The 21,599-nt window shown below is 40.5% G+C and overlaps 1 protein-coding gene across 4 annotated transcripts in view; it reads left to right on the plus strand.

The window, feature by feature from the left end:
- Window positions 1-21,599, plus strand: part of LOC105479448 (solute carrier family 17 member 5) — a 61,334-nt gene that overhangs the window by 6,047 nt on the left and 33,688 nt on the right. Inside the window, exons 1-6 of one of the 4 annotated variants that reach the window (XM_071096845.1) lie at window positions 239-331; window positions 2,916-3,112; window positions 5,572-5,805; window positions 8,977-9,064; window positions 11,404-11,490; window positions 12,600-12,718. In XM_071096845.1, coding sequence (XP_070952946.1) covers window positions 3,020-3,112; window positions 5,572-5,805; window positions 8,977-9,064; window positions 11,404-11,490; window positions 12,600-12,718 — 621 coding nt within the window. In that variant the 5' untranslated portion in view covers window positions 239-331; window positions 2,916-3,019. Of the gene's footprint in view, window positions 1-238; window positions 332-1,918; window positions 2,201-2,915; window positions 3,113-5,571; window positions 5,806-8,976; window positions 9,065-11,403; window positions 11,491-12,599; window positions 12,719-21,599 lie in introns of those variants that run through there. The other 3 variants (XM_071096844.1, XM_071096843.1, XM_071096846.1) reach the window with 3 other exon arrangements.

The raw sequence follows: 21,599 nt of genomic DNA on the forward strand, positions 1-21,599 counted from the left end.
TAGTTTTTTAGAGTAAAAGAATTTCATCCTTCCCCTTCACTTACTCCCACATCTAACATTTGGGCAAGGCCTGTTAATTCTGCCTTTAAACATCTCAAATCTGCCCATTTTTCTTCACTGCTGCTTTCACTCTAGTTTAAGCCACCTTCATCTCTTACCTGGAAAGCTATAGTAGTCCCTTAAGTCATCTCCCTGACTCTATATTCCTCACACCCATTCACATTTCTCCTCTCTGTAGTCTCCATGCAGGACCAGATGAACTCTTTAAACCATCAACCGGATAAGCTCTTTAAACCATAAATCCCATCTCGTCACTCCTTTGCTGAAATAGGTAATGATCTTTTTAAATACTGCATTGACAAAACAGACATAATATATAAATCTGGATTTTTCTTGCTCCAAATTGCTCAAAGTAACACATTTTAATGCACGAATTTAGCGAGATTTTGAGTCTCCCATCTAGACCTTTAGGTAATATCACCTGACACAGAGCAATGATAAAGAAAATGTGTTCTGCTGGGCATAGTGGCTCACGTCTATAATCCCAGTGCTTTGGGAGGCTGAGATGGGAGGATTGCTCAAGACCAGAAGTTCAAAACCAGCCTGGGCAAAATAGTGAGACCCTGACTCTACAAGTAAAAATTTAAAAATTAGATGTGCTGTCATATGCCCTTAGTCCCAGCTACTCAAGAGGCTGAGGTGAGAGGATCACCTGAGTCCAGGGGTTTGAGGGTGCAGAAAGATATGATCACCCAATGTACTCCAGCTTGGGCAACAGAGCAAAACCCTGTCTCTAAAAAAAAAAAAGGAAAAGAAAAAAGAAAATTTTTTTTTTTTTTTTTTTTACAAAACATGCCTCACAATATCCAAATGTCATTAACTGGACAACTGCCCATTTGGTTGGAGCAAAAAGCAAATTCGCCTACGTTCTAGTGATAGAAACAATGTGATTAGAACCTTAGAAATTCAGTTCTTACAGATCTGTATCTAACTATAGTAGTGGTACCATAAATTTCATAGCTGTACCCCTGAAGAAAGGATTTAAGTATTCCAAATGAAAAGTTTTCTGTTAAAAGAAGTAAATCTTACACAGGGGAAAAAAATAATAACAGTTGTTAAATATAGGAGGGCATACAAAAAAGTGAGTAGGATCATAATATATTAATATAAACCTAAGTATAGTTGTGCATATTCATTAATGTTTCAGTCTAAGTCAGTTCATCTGAGCCAGTATCAAGACTTTCATATTCTGTAAAACATATTCTGTCCTTTGATGCTAGGTTAATGAAAATACCAGGATTCTTAAGTAGGGGAAAAACGTACACACATTTGCATGATGTTGATGTGTCATTACCAAATAAAAGCACACATATTTTTGATTTCATTTTAATTGTAATATGTCATTGCTTAATGAAATACACATTTATACCTTTAAAGAGATATTTATCAGCCACTCAGAGTTTACTAAATGTAAAGATGTTCAGACTCTGGATTAGCTAATTTCTCTTTGTTACTAAGAGGTTGATTATCCTTAGTCAGCATCCTGAATCCCATCCTTCGCCAATTCTGAAACTCAGTAAAAGAAGAAAAAAGAGAAGCTATGCATAAGCCCACAGTTAGAGTAAAAAATAGGTCAAACTCCTCCTCTCACATGATCCTTTTATTGGTTTCTCCAACCTACTCTGCATTCCTGAGTCTCTGTCTCTGTCGCCCAGACTGGACTGCAGTAGCGCGATCTCGGCTCACTGCAAGCTCCGCCTCCCGGGTTCACGCCATTCTCCTGCCTCAGCCTCTTGAGTAGCTGGGACTACAGGCGCCCGCGACCGCGCCCGGCTAATTTTTTGTATTTTTAGTAGAGAAAATTTTTAGTAGAGTTTCGCCGTTTTAGCCAGGATGGTCTCGATCTCCTGACCTTGTGATCCTCCCGCCTCGGCCTCCCAAAGTGCTGGGATTACAGGCATAAGCCACTCACTGCGCCCGGCCTCCTTTTTTTTTAAATCATCGTGGTGCATTCACTTATTTCCCTTTTTACTGTGAGCCCTTTAAGCTTGATAACTACTGAGCAACTGTCACAGATACTGCAACTGTCATAGGTTCTGCAAGTTTGCTTCTAGATTCTTAAATGCATGTAGTTTATGATGGCTTTAAGTATTAATCATGGCTTCTGATTCAAACCCAGACTTTGAGGATACTCTTCGAGGTAAGAAATTTATCAACAGAAATTTCATGCCCTACCCTTGGCGTTTTTTTTTTTGTTTTTTGTTTTTTGTTTTTTTGTTTTTTTTTTGCTATGCTACACTTAACAATGAGATGGCTACTAACTCATAGTCAGTAATATATCATATCATTGTAAGTACTCAAGTGCTTTTTGACCATGTTTCAGATAGTTTTTCAGGAATAGTAACGCCATTAAACCTCCTTACCTGCTTTTCTCATGCCGTATATTTTTGCCAGCTGACAACGAATAGGGGTTCAGTTTGAATCTGGAATAGATCTTTTTCTCAGCAAAGGTGATAAAGCTAGTACCTCCATGTTTTAATGAACTTTCTTATAGTTCAGGCTCTCATGTGTGAAATTTTTACCAAAACTACAGATACGAGGAACAGCTAATCTTTGATAAATGTTTCTTAGATTTGCTTAATCTAAGAATATTCTTTAAAATTTTTCTTAATTATTTTTGTACTTTTCAGAAGCAACCTTTTTCATTATTTAGACAATATCGTGTAATTAACTCTTTTAATTAAAGCAGCCAGGTGTGGTGGCCAATGCCTATAATCACAGCACTTTAGGAGGCTGAGGTAGGTGGATGGCTTGAGTCCAGGAGTTCAAGACCAGCCTGAACAACGTGGCAAAACCCTGTCTCTAAAAATAAAAATTTAAAAATAAATAAAAATTTTCCCCAATCTTTATTTCAGCTCCAGTGTGCTGCTCTGCTCGTTACAACTTAGCAATTTTGGCCTTTTTTGGTTTCTTCATTGTGTATGCATTACGTGTGAATCTGAGTGTTGCGTTAGTGGATATGGTAGATTCAAATACAACTTTAGAAGATAATAGAACTTCCAAGGCGTGTCCAGAGCATTCTGCTCCCATAAAAGTTCATCATAATCAAACGGTAGGTGCTATTTTTTAAGGAAACAATTTTAATTATTCTAAAATACTTGCAAGTAAACATATTAAAAGGTCTTTTGTCATCCTACAGAAACCACACTTTGTTTATGTATAGTCTGAATTACTTTCTTTTTGTGTTTTCCCAGGAACTGATTGGGCAATAACTTGTAACTATAGCTACTACTGCTATGCCATAATACACCTTGATCTGTTTGAGAAGTAGTTCTTCCATTCCCTCTGTAAACATACCATGCTTGAAGAAAATTTGGAAAAACTTGTTTTATATAACAGAAAATTAAACTGTTTTAAATTTTCTAAATAGCTTTTATAGGAATATTATTTATAACCCTATATCACTTATAGGGTTACAGCTACAAGAGAGTTTAGGTAATCTCAGTTGCAAGATGAAAAGTAAGAACTGGCCAGTTTCTTAGGACATTCTCTTCTGAATGTACACATGCCTAACCTAAGCTACATAAGTCATTTTGCCTGCCTTATGTTATAGTGGAATTGATCAATGTGTGTTCATCATTTGTTTATAATTAAGTTATATACACTTCATTTTATGTTGCTTGTCACACAAGGAGATAGTACAGAAAGAAAAGCTAGTATTCTTTTTAGAAGCACATTTTCAGGCTGGGCACAGTGGCTCATGCCTGTAATCCCAGCACTTTGGGAGGCTGAGGCGGGTGGATCACCTGAGGTCAGGAGTTCAAGACCAGCCTGGCCAACATGGTGAAACCTTATCTCTACTAAAAATACAAAAATTAGCTGGGCGTGGTAGCACACACCTATAATCCCAGCTACTCAGGAGGCTGAGGCAGGAGAATTGCTTGAACCTGGGAGGTGGAGTTTGCAGTGAGCCAAGATCACGCCATTCCACTCCAGCCTGGGCAACAAGAGCAAGACTCCGTCTCAAAAAAAAAAAAAAAAGCATATATTTTCACCCATTTTAAGTGCTCACAAAGGTGCTAGTTCATACTTAGGTGAACCTCCTCTATCATTTACAAGCAGAGCATTCAAGCAGGAAAGAAGATTTCTCTCTAAACAAAATAAATCTCTCCAAAAATCTTTCTATATAACTTTAATAATGTTGCTGAGTAACATTTGGGTACACATCACTCACTTTCTCCACTCCAACCTGTGACCTTCAGGGACAACACTGCTGGACTGTACATGAAATCCTAGAATTCCACAGATAAACTTCTAATTGGTACCCTAAATAAGGGAAAGTATGAGTTTGCTTTGCGTCTTTTTCTTTGCAAAGTGCTTTTGTTGACCCTGCTACTTATCTTCATCTGCCTTGTATCAACAGCAGAAAGAAATCCTGGAATGGTTCTTAACATGTTGGCTTGGTTATACAGCTACACTGCATTAAAGATGTCAGATACTCATATCAGTCACTAAATCTTCATTAGTACCTTACTATGTGCTGCTACTAATGAAAACACAGGTTCTACTCACATGAAGTTTGTGGCTTGATTTAAATTCTTGCTCTTTGGTATAGTTCCATATGCTTGTTTAAGTGCTTGGTCTGAAATGGGGAGATATTATTAATATCTATATGTATGCATGTTAATAGCCAGCATTAACTGTGCATCAAGCCTTATTTTATGTGCCTATTTCATTTCCTCTTCCCAGATCACACATTCGGTAAGTAGTAGAGTTAAGATGAAAACCAAGCCTGGTTCCCAAAGCCTAGCTCAGCCTCTACAGTTTTCTGTTTAATAGCTTTCTGGATTAAGCCTGTGACTCTTTTTTTGGAAGGGGGAGGCAGGGCCGGGGGGGACGGCAGCCTCCCAAGCCATAGTAGTCTCAGAGACACCAAAGCCTTTTTTGTGATTCTTTTGTGAGCCTTGTTGGTCATAGTTATTACAAAGCTATCTGCAGCTTATCCTGCAGTCTAGTTTTATAAAATTGCAAGCCTTCTTGAAGTTTACAACTGTCAGTTCTTTTTCATTCACTTCTTTTTTTTTTTTTTTTTTTTTTTTTTTGAGACGGAGTCTCGCTCTGCCGCCCAGGCTGGAGTGCAATGGCCGGATCTCAGCTCACTGCAAGCTCCGCCTCCCGGGTTCACGCCATTCTCCTGCCTCAGCCTCCCGAGTAGCTGGGACTACAGGCGCCCGCCACCGCGCCCGGCTAGTTTTTTGTATTTTTAAGTAGAGACGGGGTTTCACCGTGTTAGCCAGGATGGTCTCGATCTCCTGACCTCGTGATCCGCCCGTCTCGGCCTCCCAAAGTGCTGGGATTACAGGCTTGAGCCACCGCGCCCGGCCACATTCACTTCTAAATACTGTATGTCTATATTGTTATGACTCACCCACCTACTGGAAAGTTTGCATGTTCTTCAGTCCAAAATAGTGGTTCAAAATCTCATTTATCTGTACTTGCATACCAGTAAGAGAAAAGAGCTGTTGCGTGAAGGTCTTAAAGGATTGTTTTATTCTCTTCTGATTTTTGTAGGGTAAGAAGTACCAGTGGGATGCAGAAACTCAAGGATGGATTCTCGGTTCCTTTTTTTATGGCTACATCATCACACAGATTCCTGGAGGATATGTTGCCAGCAAAATAGGGGGGAAACTGCTGCTAGGATTTGGGATCCTTGGCACTGCTGTCCTCACCCTGTTCACTCCTATTGCTGCAGATTTAGGAGTTGGACCACTCATTGTACTCAGAGCACTAGAAGGACTAGGAGAGGTAATTTCCTTTTCTCTCTGGTTTTACTTCTTACCCTGTGTCTCCTTCTCTTCTTCTTAAAGATATCATTCTTTGGTATGAATATGAACCAAAAAATAACATTGGATGATAACAGGGGTTTCTTTTTTAGAGAAAGGACTAACTAAAAAATTACCTGAATAGATTTTGTTTGTGGTAAATGAGGTATCTAGTAGGAGCACCAAAATTGGAAACTTTACTCAAAAACCAGAGAAAACGTTTTTCCAGAAGAGACTTCATAGCTCATACTTTAGGAGAGAAGAAAATAAACCACTAATAAATGGTTAAGATAGGCCGGGTGTGGTGGCTCATGCCTGTAGGCCGAGGTGGGCAGATCACTTGAGGTCAGGAGTTTGAGACCAGCCTGGCCAACATGGTGAATCCCTGTCTCTACTAAAAATAAATTAGCCAGGCATGGCGGTGCACACCTGTAATCGCAGCTACTCGGGAGGATGAAGTGGGAGAATCACTTGAACCTGGGAGGCAGAGGTTGCAGTGAGCCACGATCGCTCCACTGCACTCCAGCCTGGATGACAGCAAATCTCCATCTCAAAAGAAAAAAAAGGGTTAAGATTGGCCATCATTACCTCTTATACTCTTGCCACAGTTTAACTCTGTTGTATCATTGATGCCCAGGTCTGAAGCACATTTTACACAATAGACTGTTGAGTTGCATTGAATTTCTTTTTTATCACTTATTCTTTTATTTTTTCTGGTCTTATAACTTAGAGACAAATATTTTATTATTTTATGTAACTATCTCAATTTAGTTCTATGATTCTGCTGTTTTTAGAAGTATTATTAATTTTTGCCTCTTTTATTTCCCTCCTCTTCATAGTTTTATCATTTTTAAAAATTTTGATTCTTGTCTTTCTTTTCTGTCCCACTTTTCTTTTGTATTACATCATGTGTACCCCCATACTGAATAATTTTCACTTTTCCTTTATAACTTTGAACTTCTACCTCTGAAACCCAGGGAAAGGTGTATTTTGATCTCTTGCATTTCTTTAATTCAAGCAAGATAATGGCCACTGGGCTTGGTGTAGAGCATAAAGATTATTTTAAGTAGCAGCGTATCATGCTGTTGGAATAAACACTGGACCAGAGTTTGAATAATAGCTCTATTGTATCTAACAGTGAAACCTTAGGTAAGCTCTAATCTCTAGACCGCAGTTCCATCATTTTTTAAACTGGGACTAAAATACCTTCCCTGTTTTCAGTCACAGGATAGATATAAAATTCATATGGTGATAAGGATTGCTAGAATACTTTGGAAATTGCCAGGTACTATTTAAAGATGTTTCATTCATCTGAATGTTTTTATTTTGTTCGTTCAATAGAGATCTATTAAAGTAAACCCTTCCTGATCACAAAATTAAAATTACTCCTCTATTACCAGGTTCCTATTCTTCTTGACAAAGTAAAATATACTTAAATCTAGCATATTTTCTCTGATCCTAGTATTGAATCTCCTTGCTGAATGTATTCCCATATTTTACTTCCAGTTTATACCACTAATTTAATATTACGGCATATTGATCATATTACTACTGTTATCTCAGGTAACATTTTATTTCCTTTTTTTTCTAGTTTTTGAGACGGAGTCTCGCTCTGTCGCCTAGGCTGGAGTGCAATGGCACGATCTCGGCTCACTGCAACCTCCGTCTCCCGAGTTCAAACAATTTTCCTTCCTCATCCTCCCAAGTAGATGGGATTACAGGCACGTACCATCACGCCTGGCTAATTTTTGTATTTTTAGTAGAGACAGGGTTTCACCATATTGGCCAGGCTGGTCTCGAACTTCTGACATCAAGTGATCTGCCCGCCTCAGCCTTCCAAAGTGCTGGGATTACAGGCATGAGCCACCATGTCCGACCAACAACTAAATAGAATTTAAGTTGTGTTTATACTCAGGTTCTCTCATCCTTCTTCATCCCTCCAGTATGTATCACAGATGCATTTCCTCATTCATAAAGGACACTTAGATTACTATCTTTCTTTCCTACCATCTGATTCACCATAAATATGCCTACATTGTCCCTAGGTTTTATAATAAAGTTTTCTACAACATAATCTCTGTGGGCATTTCCAGACATCTTAAGTTTTCTTCTATAATGACTCATCCTGTGGATGCTCCATGAGATAGATTCTTACTGATCTGCAATGTATCTAAGTCATCTTTGCCTTCCATTGGTATTACGTTTTTTAATTCCTTTTTGTTTGTTTTTGGTTTTGAAAGAGTCAGCAGAAAGTATAAAGTATTAAAACATTTATTCTTCTCTACACTAATAATAGCACTAGCTACCATTTATTTTTACAACAATTATGCAACTGCCTTGAAGTTCAAGGAGGTTAACTAATCTTTCTGAAGTGGCACAGAGAGTGTCCAAGGAGAGCTATTCTCTCTCACTCTCCTGTGGTATCTCCTCATTTAACCCGTCTCTATGAAACTGCCTCTTTCCACATCTCATTAGCTCTCCATGTCAGTAATTGGCATCTACTAGGCTCGTTATTGCAGGAAAAAAAAGAAAAAAGGCTGTAAACATGCTGATTGAATTCATCCTTTTTTTAATAGGACTGTTTTTCCAGTTGGTTGTCAACTTGAATTTTTTTTCAGTATCCCAAAGTATTAGCTCAGTATTTTTTAAAGTTGTAACTTAGTAATATTCCCTTTCATTCAGGTGATTAATAAAGTGAATGAGTAAAATTAACCTTGAGCGTGATCCCTTTATGTCCTCACTCAGTACAACTATTTTAGATTTATTGTAACCCTTATCTTGTCATCTTCAAACCAGTTCCAAAATCCATGAATCTTTGGGGAGTTTTACTTTTTTTTTTTTTTTTAAGAGATGGGGTCTCACTATGTTGCCCAGGCTGATCTCGAACTCCTGGGCTCAAGCAATCCTCCTGCCTTGGCCTCCCAAAGTGCTGGGATTATAGGCATGAGCCACCACACCCAGCCCTCAAATTCTGAAAGTATTTCATTTTAAGGTATTTTCACTTAACACTATAAAAATATCTCACTTCATGGAACCTGATTCTGGTTTTATTCTGATGCAGAAAACGCTTTTGTAGCAAAATACTTAACTTAGGTTAAAACATTAACAAAACTAGCTTACATTTCATCAGAAATATCATGTTCCCTTCTCTCAGGGTGTTACATTTCCAGCCATGCATGCCATGTGGTCTTCTTGGGCTCCCCCTCTTGAAAGAAGCAAGCTTCTTAGCATTTCATATGCAGGTGAGATAACAATTATCAAATTTTGCTGTAATATGTTATGTATATATCAACCTTGGGGAAAAAGTGCCTGCATACCAGAATGATGCAGTGTCGGATTGGATGCCCCTTTGGGGAGAACATTAAGTTTCGGTAGTACAACTTTATTACCAATTTTTCTCTTTGGCTCAACAACTTATAGTAATGTGGCTTAATTGACTAATGTCATTTTCCCCATCTGCCATCATCTATTTCAAAGTATGTTGCCTTTTCAGATATCGGTATAAAGATGCTCTTTTTTTTCCTTTTTCTGTTTACTTTTTTGGGGTTTTAAAAATTTATTTTTGCTTGTTTAGAGATGCTTTTTAATAAAAAGGAAAAAAAGGGCCAGTAGCTAGAAAATTGAATGTTTTTGTCCTTAAATTGTGATTTCTGTTTTGGTTAACTAATGAATGTATCATGATTCTCAACCCCTCTCTTCATGTGTCTTTTTTCTATGCATCTTTATTTGCCATCATTTTGATCTACAGGTGAGATAAGATGAATTTTATATATGTGAATTATAATTTTACCAGATTGCATAAGATATTCTAGCCTTTCTTTCATTGACTGAATTAAAATTTTTCCACCTGACTGCTTTTTAAATATAGTAGTTGAGAAAAGGCCTCTCTGTGGTACTTTTTTTTTTTTTTTTTTTTTTTTTTTTTTTTTTTTGAGACGGAGTCTCACGCTGTTGCCCAGGCTGGAGTGCAGTGGCGCGATCTCGGCTCACTGCAAGCTCCGCCTCCCAGGTTCCCGCCATTCTCCTGCCTCAGCCTCCTGAGTAGCTGGGACTACAGGCGCCCGCCACCGCGCCCGGCTAATTTTTTGTATTTTTAGTAGAGACGGGGTTTCACTGTGGTCTCGATCTCCTGACCTTGTGATCCGCCCGCCTCGGCCTCCCAAAGTGCTGGGATTACAGGCTTGAGCCACCGCGCCCGGCTCTGTGGTACTTTTAAGCTAAAATCTGAAGGATAAGAACAAACCATTCATGCAGGGAGAATAGCATTTCAGCCAATCAGAACAGCATGTACGAGGGCACTCAGGCAAGAAATAACATAAAGGTTTAGGCCGGGCACGGTGGCTCAAGCCTGTAATCCCAGCACTTTGGGAGGCCGAGATGGGCAGATCACGAGGTCAGGAGATCAAGACCATGCTGGCTAACACGGTGAAACCCCGTCTCTACTAAAAAATACAAAAAATTAGTCGGGCGAGGTGGCGGGCGCCTGTAGTCCCAGCTACTCGGGAGGCTGAGGCAGGAGAATGTCGTGAACCCAGGAGGCGGAGCTTGCAGTGAGCTGAGATCCGGCCTCTGCACTCCAGCCTGGGCGACAGAGCGAAACTCCGTCTCAAAAAATAAAAAATAAAAAATAAAAAAATAAAGGTTTAAACAAATGGAAAACTACTTTGGGTCGCTAGAACTCAGTGAGTAAGGAGGATAATGGCATAAGATAAGGTTAGAGAAAGAGATAAGAGTCGGGTTATATCAAGTCTTATAGACTACAGGAAAGAATGTAGATTGTTTTTTAAGAGGCATGATTCAATTACATTTTAAGAAGATTATTCTTGCAGCTATGTGGAGATTGAGATGAGAAATCTGATGATAGGTTCAAGAACAGGTACTATCTAAGGTTCCCCTTTACCTATTGAATAAATCCCAAACTCCTTGCACTAAGGGCAAGATTCTTTACAGTCTTCACGGCTTTATTGCAGCTAGCCTTATAACTCTGGCAGATAGTGCCTAGCTTGGAGTAGGTACTCAGTAACTGTTCCACTGTCCAACCTGTTTTTCCAGCTTTATCTTCTTTTTCTTTCCTTTACCCAAATGGAGTTCCCAAGCCTCCTACTCTCTGCTTTCCTACTTCCATTCCTTTGCTTGTCCTGTTACACTACCTCTATATCTGTTTTCTAATCTTGTTTCTATGGGACCAAATGTTAGGCTTTTTTTTTTTAGACAGAGTCTCACTCCAGGCTGGAGTGCAGTGGCACAGTTGCCGCTCACTGCAGCCTCAACAGCTGAAGTGATCCTCCCACCTCAGCCTCCCAAGTAGCTAAGTAGCTGGTACTACAGGCGTGCGCCACCACCATGCCCAGATAATTTTTGTATTTTTAGTACAGATAGTAGTTTGCCATATTGCCCAGGCTGGTCTCAAACTCCTAGGCTCAGGTGATCCACCCGCGTCAGCCTCCCAAAGTGCAGGGATTACTGGCATGAGCCACTGTGCCCAGCCTGTTACCCATTGTCTGTAAGCAGTAGACCTGTCTGTCCTATCTTTGTGTCTCTCTCTCCAAAGTTTATAAAATAGTCTTATGTGTTGTTTTAGGAGCACAGCTTGGGACAGTAATTTCTCTTCCTCTTTCTGGAATAATTTGCTACTACATGAATTGGACTTATGTCTTCTACTTTTTTGGTAAGTTTAAAACTTTAGCTGAATTATAATGTAACAAATTCAAAATATAATAATAGTAGCCTAATAATGTGTTAAAAATATATCTTCCAAATTACGGAAACAGAGTTCTAAAACATTTCCTGATAACCTGTTTTTCAAGTTGGTATGGTTTACTTGACCTATTTGAATTATGACCTGATGTTAGTTTTGGAATATTTCTCGGTAGAAATGACTCTTGATCCTGGACTTAAATAGTACATTTGCTATCAAAAAAATTACTGTCTTGGGTATTTTAAGTTTCTTCTCAAGCAAAGTAGGATGTTCTCACTTGGTGGTTTTAATGTTTGTTGTTTTTCTTTTTTTTTCTTTTTACTTAGTCCCAAGGCATTTTATTTCTGTTTCCTTGGCAGCATGATACACATTTTTAATAAATTAGATTTTCACATAGACGTGTCATGCAAGAAATGTATCTGCAATCAAAATTTAAAAATCAACTAACAAAAACAGACACCTTTGGAAATATGTAGACTGTGGAAATATATCTTCAAAAAGGTTTGTCTGGTAGACCCTGGTAGGCAAAGTCATGCAGTTAAAAGTTGTTTTCTTCTGGCGGGGCGCAGTGGCTCACACCTGTAATCCCAGCACTTTGGGAGGCCAAGGTGGGTGGATCACAAGGTCAAGAGTTCAAGACCAGCCTGGCCAACATGGTGGAACCCCGTCTCTACTCAAAATACAAAAATTAGCCGGGTGTGGTGGCATGTGCCTATAGTCCCAGCTACTCAGGAGGCTGAGACAGTAGAGTTGCTTGAACCCGGCAGGCGGAGATGGCAGTGAGCTGAGATCACGTCACTGCACTCCAGCGTGTGTGACAGAGCAAAGACTCTATCTCCAAAAAAAAAAAAAAAAAAGTTGTTTTCTTCAAAATGTATAAGCAATAATACAGTTATAGCAATTATCCCATTAAATTGAATCCAGACTGAAGTCAGTTTTACATTGAATTTATAGTTACATAATTTTTTCAAGACATGTAAAAATTGTTGTTGGTGGATTCTAATTTTGTGGTTTTGTTTTGTTTTGTTTTTTATGTGGCATATTCTAATTTTATCTAACTATTATTTTTCTATTTTAAGGTACTATTGGAATATTTTGGTTTCTTTTGTGGATCTGGTTAGTTAGTGACACACCACAAAAACACAAGAGAATTACCCATTGTGAAAAGGAATACATTCTTTCATCATTAAGAAATCAGGTATGGACTTTGACACATTTTAAAAATAATGTCAGAACCTTTTTTTCTTCAGAATTAAGATATCAATTTTTAAAAATAGATATTCCTATTGTGCATGCTCTAGACAAAGTAGAATAGGCAAATGAAATAAATATCCAAAATATTGTCTGGCGGGGTGCAGTGGCTCACACTTGTAATCCCAATAATTTGGGGAGGTCTAGGTGGGAGGATCATTTGAGGTTAGGAGACTAGCCTAGTCAACATAGTGAGACCCTTTCTCTACAAAACATTTAAAACATTTTAAAAATATTTTTAAAATACATAAAATATTGTCTGAAGAATTTCAGTTTTCATTTTTTTATAGAAAGTATAGTTTTATAAACTATAAAAAATATTTTTAAGTCATTTTCAACCTTTTAGTGTAGTGATTATCAAATGAGTCTGAAGTTTGTTTTTCCACTTGATTGGTAGAAAATAAAATATGTTATCCATGAAAGGATTCTCATTCTGACCATTAGTTGTTAGAAAACCAACTAGTGTGTTTATACAGTTGTGAATCACAAATCTGAAAATTTTGAATCCAAAATACTCTGAAATCCAGAAGTTTTTGAGAACCCACATGATGCTCAAAGGAAATGCTCATTGGAGCATTTCAGAGTTCAGATTTTTGGATTTTAAGATTTAGGATGCCTGGCCAGCTGTGATGGCTCACTCCTGTAATCCTAGCACTTTGGGAGGCTGAGGCAGGTGGATCGCCTGAGGTCAGGAGTTCAAGACCAACCTGGCCAACCTGACAAAACCCCGTCTCTACTAAAAATACAAAAATTAGCTGGGCATGGTGGCACACACCTGTAGTCCCAGCTACTCAGGAGGCTGAGACAGGAGAATTCCTTGAACACAGGAGGCAGAGGTTGCAGTGAGCTGTGATCTGGCCACTGCACTCCAGCCTAGGTGACAGACCGAGACTCCGTCTCAAAAAGAAAAACAAGATTTAGGATGCTTAACTGGGAAGGTATGTGATACAAATATTCTAAAATCCAAAATCCAAAACACTTCTGGTTCCAAGCATTTCAGACAAGGGATGTTGGACCCGTATCTATATTTTTAAACAAGTGTCATTAAAGAAAGAGAACAGCATATTTATTATGGTATATTATTATATGATATGCATCTGTTTGTTCTTCTAGAGTAAGTCTTTAGAAAAAAATGTATATCTTATTAAAACCGGATTTCAATCACTTAAGCACAAAGGCAAATCAGAAATAAAAGTCTATCATAATTCAATATACTAAATTCTCAAACCATGGAAACAAAATGTTTGCCTTTTGAGTAGAATAAAAGAAGAACATAAAAACATTAGGAGGCCGGGCGCGGTGGCTCACGCCTGTAATCCCAGCACTTTGGGAGGCCGAGGCGGGCGGATCACGAGGTCAGGAGATCGAGACCATCCTGGCTAACACGGTGAAATCCCGTCTCTACTAAAAATGCAAAAAATTAGCCAGGCGAGGCGGCGGGCGCCTGTAGTCCCAGCTACTCGGGAGGCTGAGGCAGGAGAATGGTGTGAACCCGGGAGGCGGAGCTTGCAGTGAGCCGAGATCGCGCCATTGCACTCCAGCCTGGGCGACTAAGCGAGACTCTGTCTCAAAAAAAAAAAAAAAAAAAAAAAACATTAGGAAAGACTAAAATATACACAGTTTGTTTTCAGCATTCTTATTGACTTCAAAGTCACTTTATTAGTTTAAAAACATAAAATATTTTAAACTTTTCCTATTAAATTATCATGATAGATATTTTATTTTATATATATATATATTTATTATTTTTTTGGGGGGGACGGAGTTTCGCTCTCTCACCCAGGCTGGAGTGTAGTGGCATGATCTCGCCTCACTGCAACCTCCATCTCCCGGATTCAAACAATTCTCCTGCCTCAGCCTCCTGAGTTGCTGGGATTACAGGTGCACACCACCACTCCCAGCTAAATTTTTGTATTTTTAGTAGAGACGGGATTTTACCATATTGGCCAGGCTGGTCTCGAACTCCTGGCCTCAAGCAATCCTATCATCTTGGCCTCTGAAAGTGCTGGGACTACAGGTGTGAGCCACTGCGCCCAGCCCAAGATTGATATTTTAAATATTTATATATAGTATAACCAGGCAGTAAAATTAAAAACTTAGTCTTGACTGGGCATGGTGGCTTATGCCTGTAATCCCAGCACTTTGGGAGGCTAAAGCAGGGAGATTTCTTGAGCCCTGAAGTTCAAGCCCAGCCTGGACAACATAGCAAGACCCCATCTCTAAAAAGAATAAAAATGTACTCTTTAGCATTTATTTTTAAGTTTTTTTATTTTGCTATAAATGTCTCTACAAGCAGCTGAACTTTAAGAATTATGGGCCGGGTGCGGTGGCTCAAGCCTGTAATCCCAGCACTTTGGGAGGCCGTGACGGGCGGATCACGAGGTCAGGAGATCGAGACCATCCTGGCTAACACGGTGAAACCCCGTCTCTACTAAAAAATACAAAAAAAAAAACCTAGCTGGGCGAGGTGGCGGGCGCCTGTAGTCCCAGCTACTTGGGAGGCTGAGGCAGGAGAATGGCGTAAACCCGGGAGGCGGAGCTTGCAGTGAGCTGAGATCTGGCCACTGCACTCCAGCCTGGGCGACAGAGCCAGACTCCATCTCAAAAAAAAAAAAAAAAAAAGAATTATGAACTGTCTTGATCTTTGCCAAAGATTGGCAAAAACTCAGAAACAGAAGAAATCAGCACTGTAATAAAGTTTTAACCAGGCGGAGAGCTCATATCCAAGGTTACTTGGGTCTGAGTCTTCCCAGCAGAAAATAATAATAATAATAATAATAATAAAAAATGCAAATAAAAAGAAAGTTTTAGCTAGGTGTGATGGCACACACATGCAGTTCCAGCTCCTCAGGAGGCTGAGGCAAGGGGGCTGCTTGAGTCCAGGAGGTCAAGGTTGCAGTGAACTATAATCAGCCATTGCACTCCAACCTGGGCAACAGAGCAAGCCCATGTCTCAAAATAAAAAGTTAAGTTACTTTGAAAGTTTAGAGTCCTGCATGATGTTAATTGAATTACCCACTTTTTCCCCTTAAGGAACAGGTAAAAAAAATTTAACACATTATAAACAGATGTTGCCGTGTAAAACTTGCTATGTTTTGTCATTTTCTCAACACTGATGGGTAACAGCTTGCTTCTTCCAATATTTCATTTTTATCATGATCTTCCAGAACTTATAAAACTTTTGAGTTTGTTTAAATTTTTTTAAAAGCTTTCCCTTGGCCAGGGGTGGTGGCTCACACCTGTAATCCCAACACTTGGGGAGTCAAGATGGAAGAATTGCTTGAGCCCAGGAATTGAGACCAGCCTGGGCAACATGACGAGACCTCATCTCTACAAAAAATTTAAAAATTAGCCAGGTAGTCCCAACTACTCAGCAGGCTGAGGCAGGAGGATTGCGTGAGCCTGGGAAGTCAAGGCTATAGTAAGCTGTGTTTGTGCCACTGAACTCCAGCTTGGGCAACAGAGCAATACCTTGTCTTAAAAAAAAAAAAAAATCTTTCTCTACATTGGTATGTGTCTTAATCTTTCCAAACTTAGGTTGTTTCTCCACACGCTTCAGAAAAAGGAATATCCAGAGGCAAGAGATTTAGGAGGAGAAGCCCAGATTGCGTTCTTTTTTTTTGAGTCTAGCTCGGTACTCATGCTGGAGTGCAGTGGTACCATCACAGCTCAGTGCAGCCTTGACCTTTCAGGTTCAAGCAGTCTTCCCACCTCAGCCTCTCAAGTAGCTGGGACTACAGGTGCACACCACCATGCCTAGCTAATTATTTTTTGTAGAGATGGAGTCTCCCTATGATAATCAAGCTGGTCTCAAACTGCTGGGCTTAAGGAGTCTTCCTGCCTTAGACTCCCAAAATGCTGGGATTACAGGCATGAGTCACCACATACAACCAGACTGCATTCTTAAAGCACATGATGTTATAGTTGATAATGTCGTAAAATGATGTGTTACATGAAGCTCCACCTTTAAATCTTGGACCCAAGAAATGTGCAGCCTCTACTCATTCATTCTTTAAACATTTTTTTTTTTTTTTGATACTTGACTATGACCTAGGTTCTTTGTCAGCTGAGGACTTAAAAATGAGTAAGAGGAAAAAAATAAAACATGGTTCCTGTGGGACCCGAGGTCTCCAGAGGGAGACAGACATGGATGGACAGAATTTCAATATAATATAGCCTGCGTAATGCAGTGTATAAGGTACAGGACATCTTTGGAACAGAGAAGGTGGCAGTCCTCAGCCAGCCTGGGGCAGATAGGAAAAGCTTCCTTATGTCAGTGCCTTCTGGCCAAAGCCCATCAGGAACACACTTACAGTTGAACAAGTTGAGTGTCTTGGTTCATTGCAGTGAGGAAGAAAGCACACCATGAAGGACCATGAGGGCATCTCAGTGTAGAGTTGAGAGGAACTTGTTGCAGTTTAGACATGTATTAGATGACTTCAGGAAGGGTTTAAAGAATTAATGTTTTGCTCTGGATTTGATAATTCTATGATGAATTTTTATCTAGAAGGTGGGGTAAAGCTGTGATTAGTAAGGGCACAGCAGTCACTCATATTAGCTAGGAGAGGAAGACGTTTGTGCGTTTTTTGTAGTTTATGGCATTCTTGTTTTTGTCTGTGCTCAAACATGACTGTGGAGTGGGTTTTTTCTTCTTCTTCTTTTTAGAGACAGGGTCTCGCTCTGTCTCCCAGGCTGCCATGCAGTGGGGTGATATCGGCTCACTGTAAAGTGGTCTTATTTTTGTCATGCTCCAGCATGCTCATAGAGTGGCCTGGTTTCGGTTCAACAGGAGAACCCCAGGCCTAGATGTTAGAACCAGGACAGTTTAGCTTACCACAGCCCAGGACTGCTTTCTTTCTTTCTTTTTCTCTTGAGACAGAGTTTTGCTCTTTTTGCCCAGGCTGAAGTGCAATTGTGCAATCTCAGCTCACTGCAACCTCCGTCTTCCAGGTTCAAGTGACTCCCCTGCCTCAGCCTCCTGAGTAGCCGGGATAACAGGTGTGCACCACCACGCCCAGCTAATCTTGTATTTTTAGTAGAGTCTAAAAATGGTTTCTCCATGTTGGTCAGGCTGGTCTCAAACTCCTGACCTCAGATGATCTGCCCGCCTTCGTCTCCCAAAGTGCTGGGATTACAGGCAGGAGCCACCACATCCAGCCTGACTGCTTTTTTCTTTCTCACTTTCCTGAGAGAAAGAGTGATATCTTCTAGAGAGAGTGACACCTTCTAGGAAGTGTGGCTGTTGGGTGTTGCTCTTCTGCGTAAGGCAAAGGCAAAAAACGTCAGGAGGAGGAAGCAGGTGGAAGTCAGGTCATGGAGGGTCCTCTGTGCCTCACTAAGGAGCTTAGCCTTTATCCTTTAGGCACTGGGATGCCATGAAGTATCTGTAAGCTGGAAGTGACAGAATCAGGTTTGCATTCTAGATAGCTTATGCTGGCAGTCATGTCGAAGGAGATCTGAGCTGGACAAGCAAGAGTTGCAGTTAGAATGTTTTCTCAGTTATCCAACCAAGACAAAGTCAGTACTTATAGGTAGAAATGTGATTTCATTCTTACAATAAGTGGATTTTACAATTATGATAGCATATATAGTTCTAATTCTGATTCAGAAATGTCTACAAGAAGAGAAATAGGCTGGGTGCGGTGGCTCACACCTGTAATCCCAGCACTTTGGGAGGCCAAGGCAGGTGGATCATGAGGTCAGGAGTTCAAGACCAGCCTGGCCAATATGGTGAAACTCCATCTGTAGTAAAAATACAAAACTTAGCCAGGCATGGTGGTGTGTGCCTGTAGTCCCAGCTACTCGAGAGGCTGAGGCAGAAGAATCTTTTGAACCTGGGACGCAGAGATTACAGTGAGCCGAGATCGTACCACTGCACTCCCGCCTGGTCGACAGAGCAAGACTCTATTTCAAAAAAAAAAAGAAAAAAGAGAGAGAGAGAGAAAAAAAAAAAAAAAAAAACCTTCATTGCACCTTGCAGTTAAATTCAGAAGGGCTATCTCATGACTAGTGAGTGCTTTAAGATCATCGACTACTCCTCTGTGTTGAAGATCTCTTTTTAATGAATTATGGAAAGACATTACCACTTCACCCATTGAAGTGTTCTTTCCTATATATCTGCTATTTTTGTTGTTTTGTTTTGTTTTGTTTTTTTGAGACAGAGTTTCGCTCTTTTTTTTTTTTTTTTTTTTTTTTGAGACGGAGTCTCGCTCTGCCGCCCAGGCTGGAGTGCAGTGGCCGGATCTCAGCTCACTGCAAGCTCCGCCTCCCGGGTTTACGCCATTCTCCGGCCTCAGCCTCCCGAGTAGCTGGGACTACAGGCACCCACCACCACGCCCGGCTAGTTTTTTTTGTATTTTTAGTAGAGACGGGGTTTCACTGTGTTAGCCAGGATGGTCTCGATCTCCTGACCTCGTGATCCGCCCGTCTCGGCCTCCCAAAGTGCTGGGATTACAGGCTTGAGCCATCGCGCCCGGCCGAGTTTCGCTCTTGTTGCCCAGGCTGGAGTGCAATGGCACAATCCTGGCTCACTATATCATAACCTCCGCCTCCTGGGTTCTAGTGATTCTCCTGCCTCAGCCTCCCAAGTAGCTGGGATTACAGGCATGCACCACCACACCCAGCTAAGTTTTTGTATTTTTCGTAGAGACAGGGTTTCTCCATGTTGGTCAGGCTGGTCTCCAGCTCCCAACCTCAGGTGATCCGCCTGCCTCGGCCTCCCAAAGTGCTGGAATTATAAGCATGAACCATCATGCCTGGCTTCTTCTTTTCTTAATTCCAAGGATATCATGGGGTTTTCTTGTTTGGTTGGTTCTGGGTTTTTTTGTTTTTGTTTTGTTTTTTTGAGACAAGGTCTGGTTCTATTGACTAGGCTAGAGTGTAATAGCATGATCTTGGCTAACTGCAGCCTTCACCTCCCTCCGCCTCCTGGGTTCAAGCCATCCTCCCACCTCAGCCTACCAAGTAGTTGGGATGCCAGGTGTGTACCACAAAGCCTGGCTAATTTTTGTATTTTTCGTAGAGATGGTTTTGCCATGTTGCCCAGGCTGGTCTTGAACTTCTGAGCTCAAGTAATCTGCCTGCCTCAGCCTCCCAAAGTGCTGGGATTACAGGCATGAGCCACCATGCCCAGCCTGAAGAGAGCATGTTTTGTAACTGTTTTACTTCTCCTTTATGCCTTTTAGGAAGAGTATACAATTTTGCAGCATTGCGAAGCAAATCAAATGGGGACCTTGGTTTGAATATTTAGTTGTCAAATTAAGACAGAAATTAAGAGCATTTATTACATGTAACTTTGCTAAATCAATCTGCTGTTACTTGCATTTGACAAGAAAATTTTTTTTGTAGAATGGCATATTAGAAGGTATTCAAGTATTTGTCAAGTGATCTTACCCTCTGTATTTCATACATTTCATGACAAATCATTTTTATAGTTTGTCCTTTTTCTGTTTCAACTTATATGGAAAAAAAGTTGATTGAGCTGTTATTAGAAATTCAATGATACATTCTGCATACAAGATTCAGGATCTCATTGATTTTTCCTTCACAAATTCCATTATCATTTAAATCTCCAAAGTACATTTGCTTTCAAAATGTTGGCTGAGGAAATGATCTGAGCAATTTTAAAATGTTTTGCCCATATGTATTTTCCTTTTTGGGGGGATGGGGGTGGGAAGGACAGTCTCCCTCTGTTCCTGAGGCTGGAGAGCAGTGGCACTGTCTCAGCTCATTGCAACCTCTGCTTCCCAGGTTCAAGCGATTCTCATGTCTCAGCCTCCTGAGTAGCTGGAATTACATGCACGCACCACCTTTCCTGCCTAATTTTTTGTATTTTTAGTAGAACCAGGGTTTCACTGTGTTGGCCAAGTTGGTCTCGAACTCCTGACCTCAAGTGATCCACCTGCCTTGGCCTCCCAAAGTGCTGGGATTACAGGTGTGAGCCACTGCGCCCAGCCACGCATATGTACCATCTTTTATCAGCAGTGGTATTTTAGAATAATGTAGACCTCTAATAAGAACTTTCAGGACCAGGTGCAGTGACTTATGCCTGTAATCCCATCACTTTGGGAGGCCTGGGTGGAAGGATCACTTGAGCCCAGGAGTTAGAGACCTGCCTGGGCAACATAGGGAGACCCCATTCCTACAAAAAATTTTAAAATTACACGGTATGATGGCACATGCCAATAGTCTCAGCTACTCAGGAGGCTGAGGTGAGAGGATCGCTAGAGCCCAGGAGGCTGAGGTTGCAGTAGCCGTGATGGTGCCTCTGCACTCCAGCCTATGCAACAGAGTGAAACCCTGTATCAAAAAAAAAAAAAAAAAAAAAGCAAAGCGGCAGGCACAGTAGCTCACGCCTATAATCCCAGCACTTTTAAGGCAGGTGGATTGCCTGAGATTAGGAGTTCAAGACCAACCTGGCCAACGTGGTAAAACCCTGTCTCTACTAAAAATACAAAAATTAGCTGGGCATGGTGGCAGGCGCCTGTAATCCCAGCTGCTCAGGAGGCTGAGGCAGGAGAATTGCTCGAACCCAGGAGGCAGATGCCGCAGTAAGTTGAGATCGTGCCACTGCACTCCAGCCTGGGTGACAGAGCGAGACTCCTTCTCAAAAAAAAAAAAAAATGCTTTCATAATTTTTAATTTTTTGCCAACAATTAGATATGATGAAGCCATCGAGAGAATGTGTTTACATTGCTTGATTGGCAAAATAGTAGTGTGTTAGAAACAATAGCAAGAGAATAATTTCTAGATAAAGAACATCAAAAAAAAGCTGTTTTGTACCTTCTTAAGCCCAACCTTGTGTTGTCCAGTATGGTAGCCACTAGCCC

The sequence above is a fragment of the Macaca nemestrina genome, chromosome 5 (genome assembly GCF_043159975.1).
Source record: "Macaca nemestrina isolate mMacNem1 chromosome 5, mMacNem.hap1, whole genome shotgun sequence".
In the NCBI taxonomy this organism is placed as follows: Eukaryota; Metazoa; Chordata; class Mammalia; order Primates; family Cercopithecidae; genus Macaca; species Macaca nemestrina.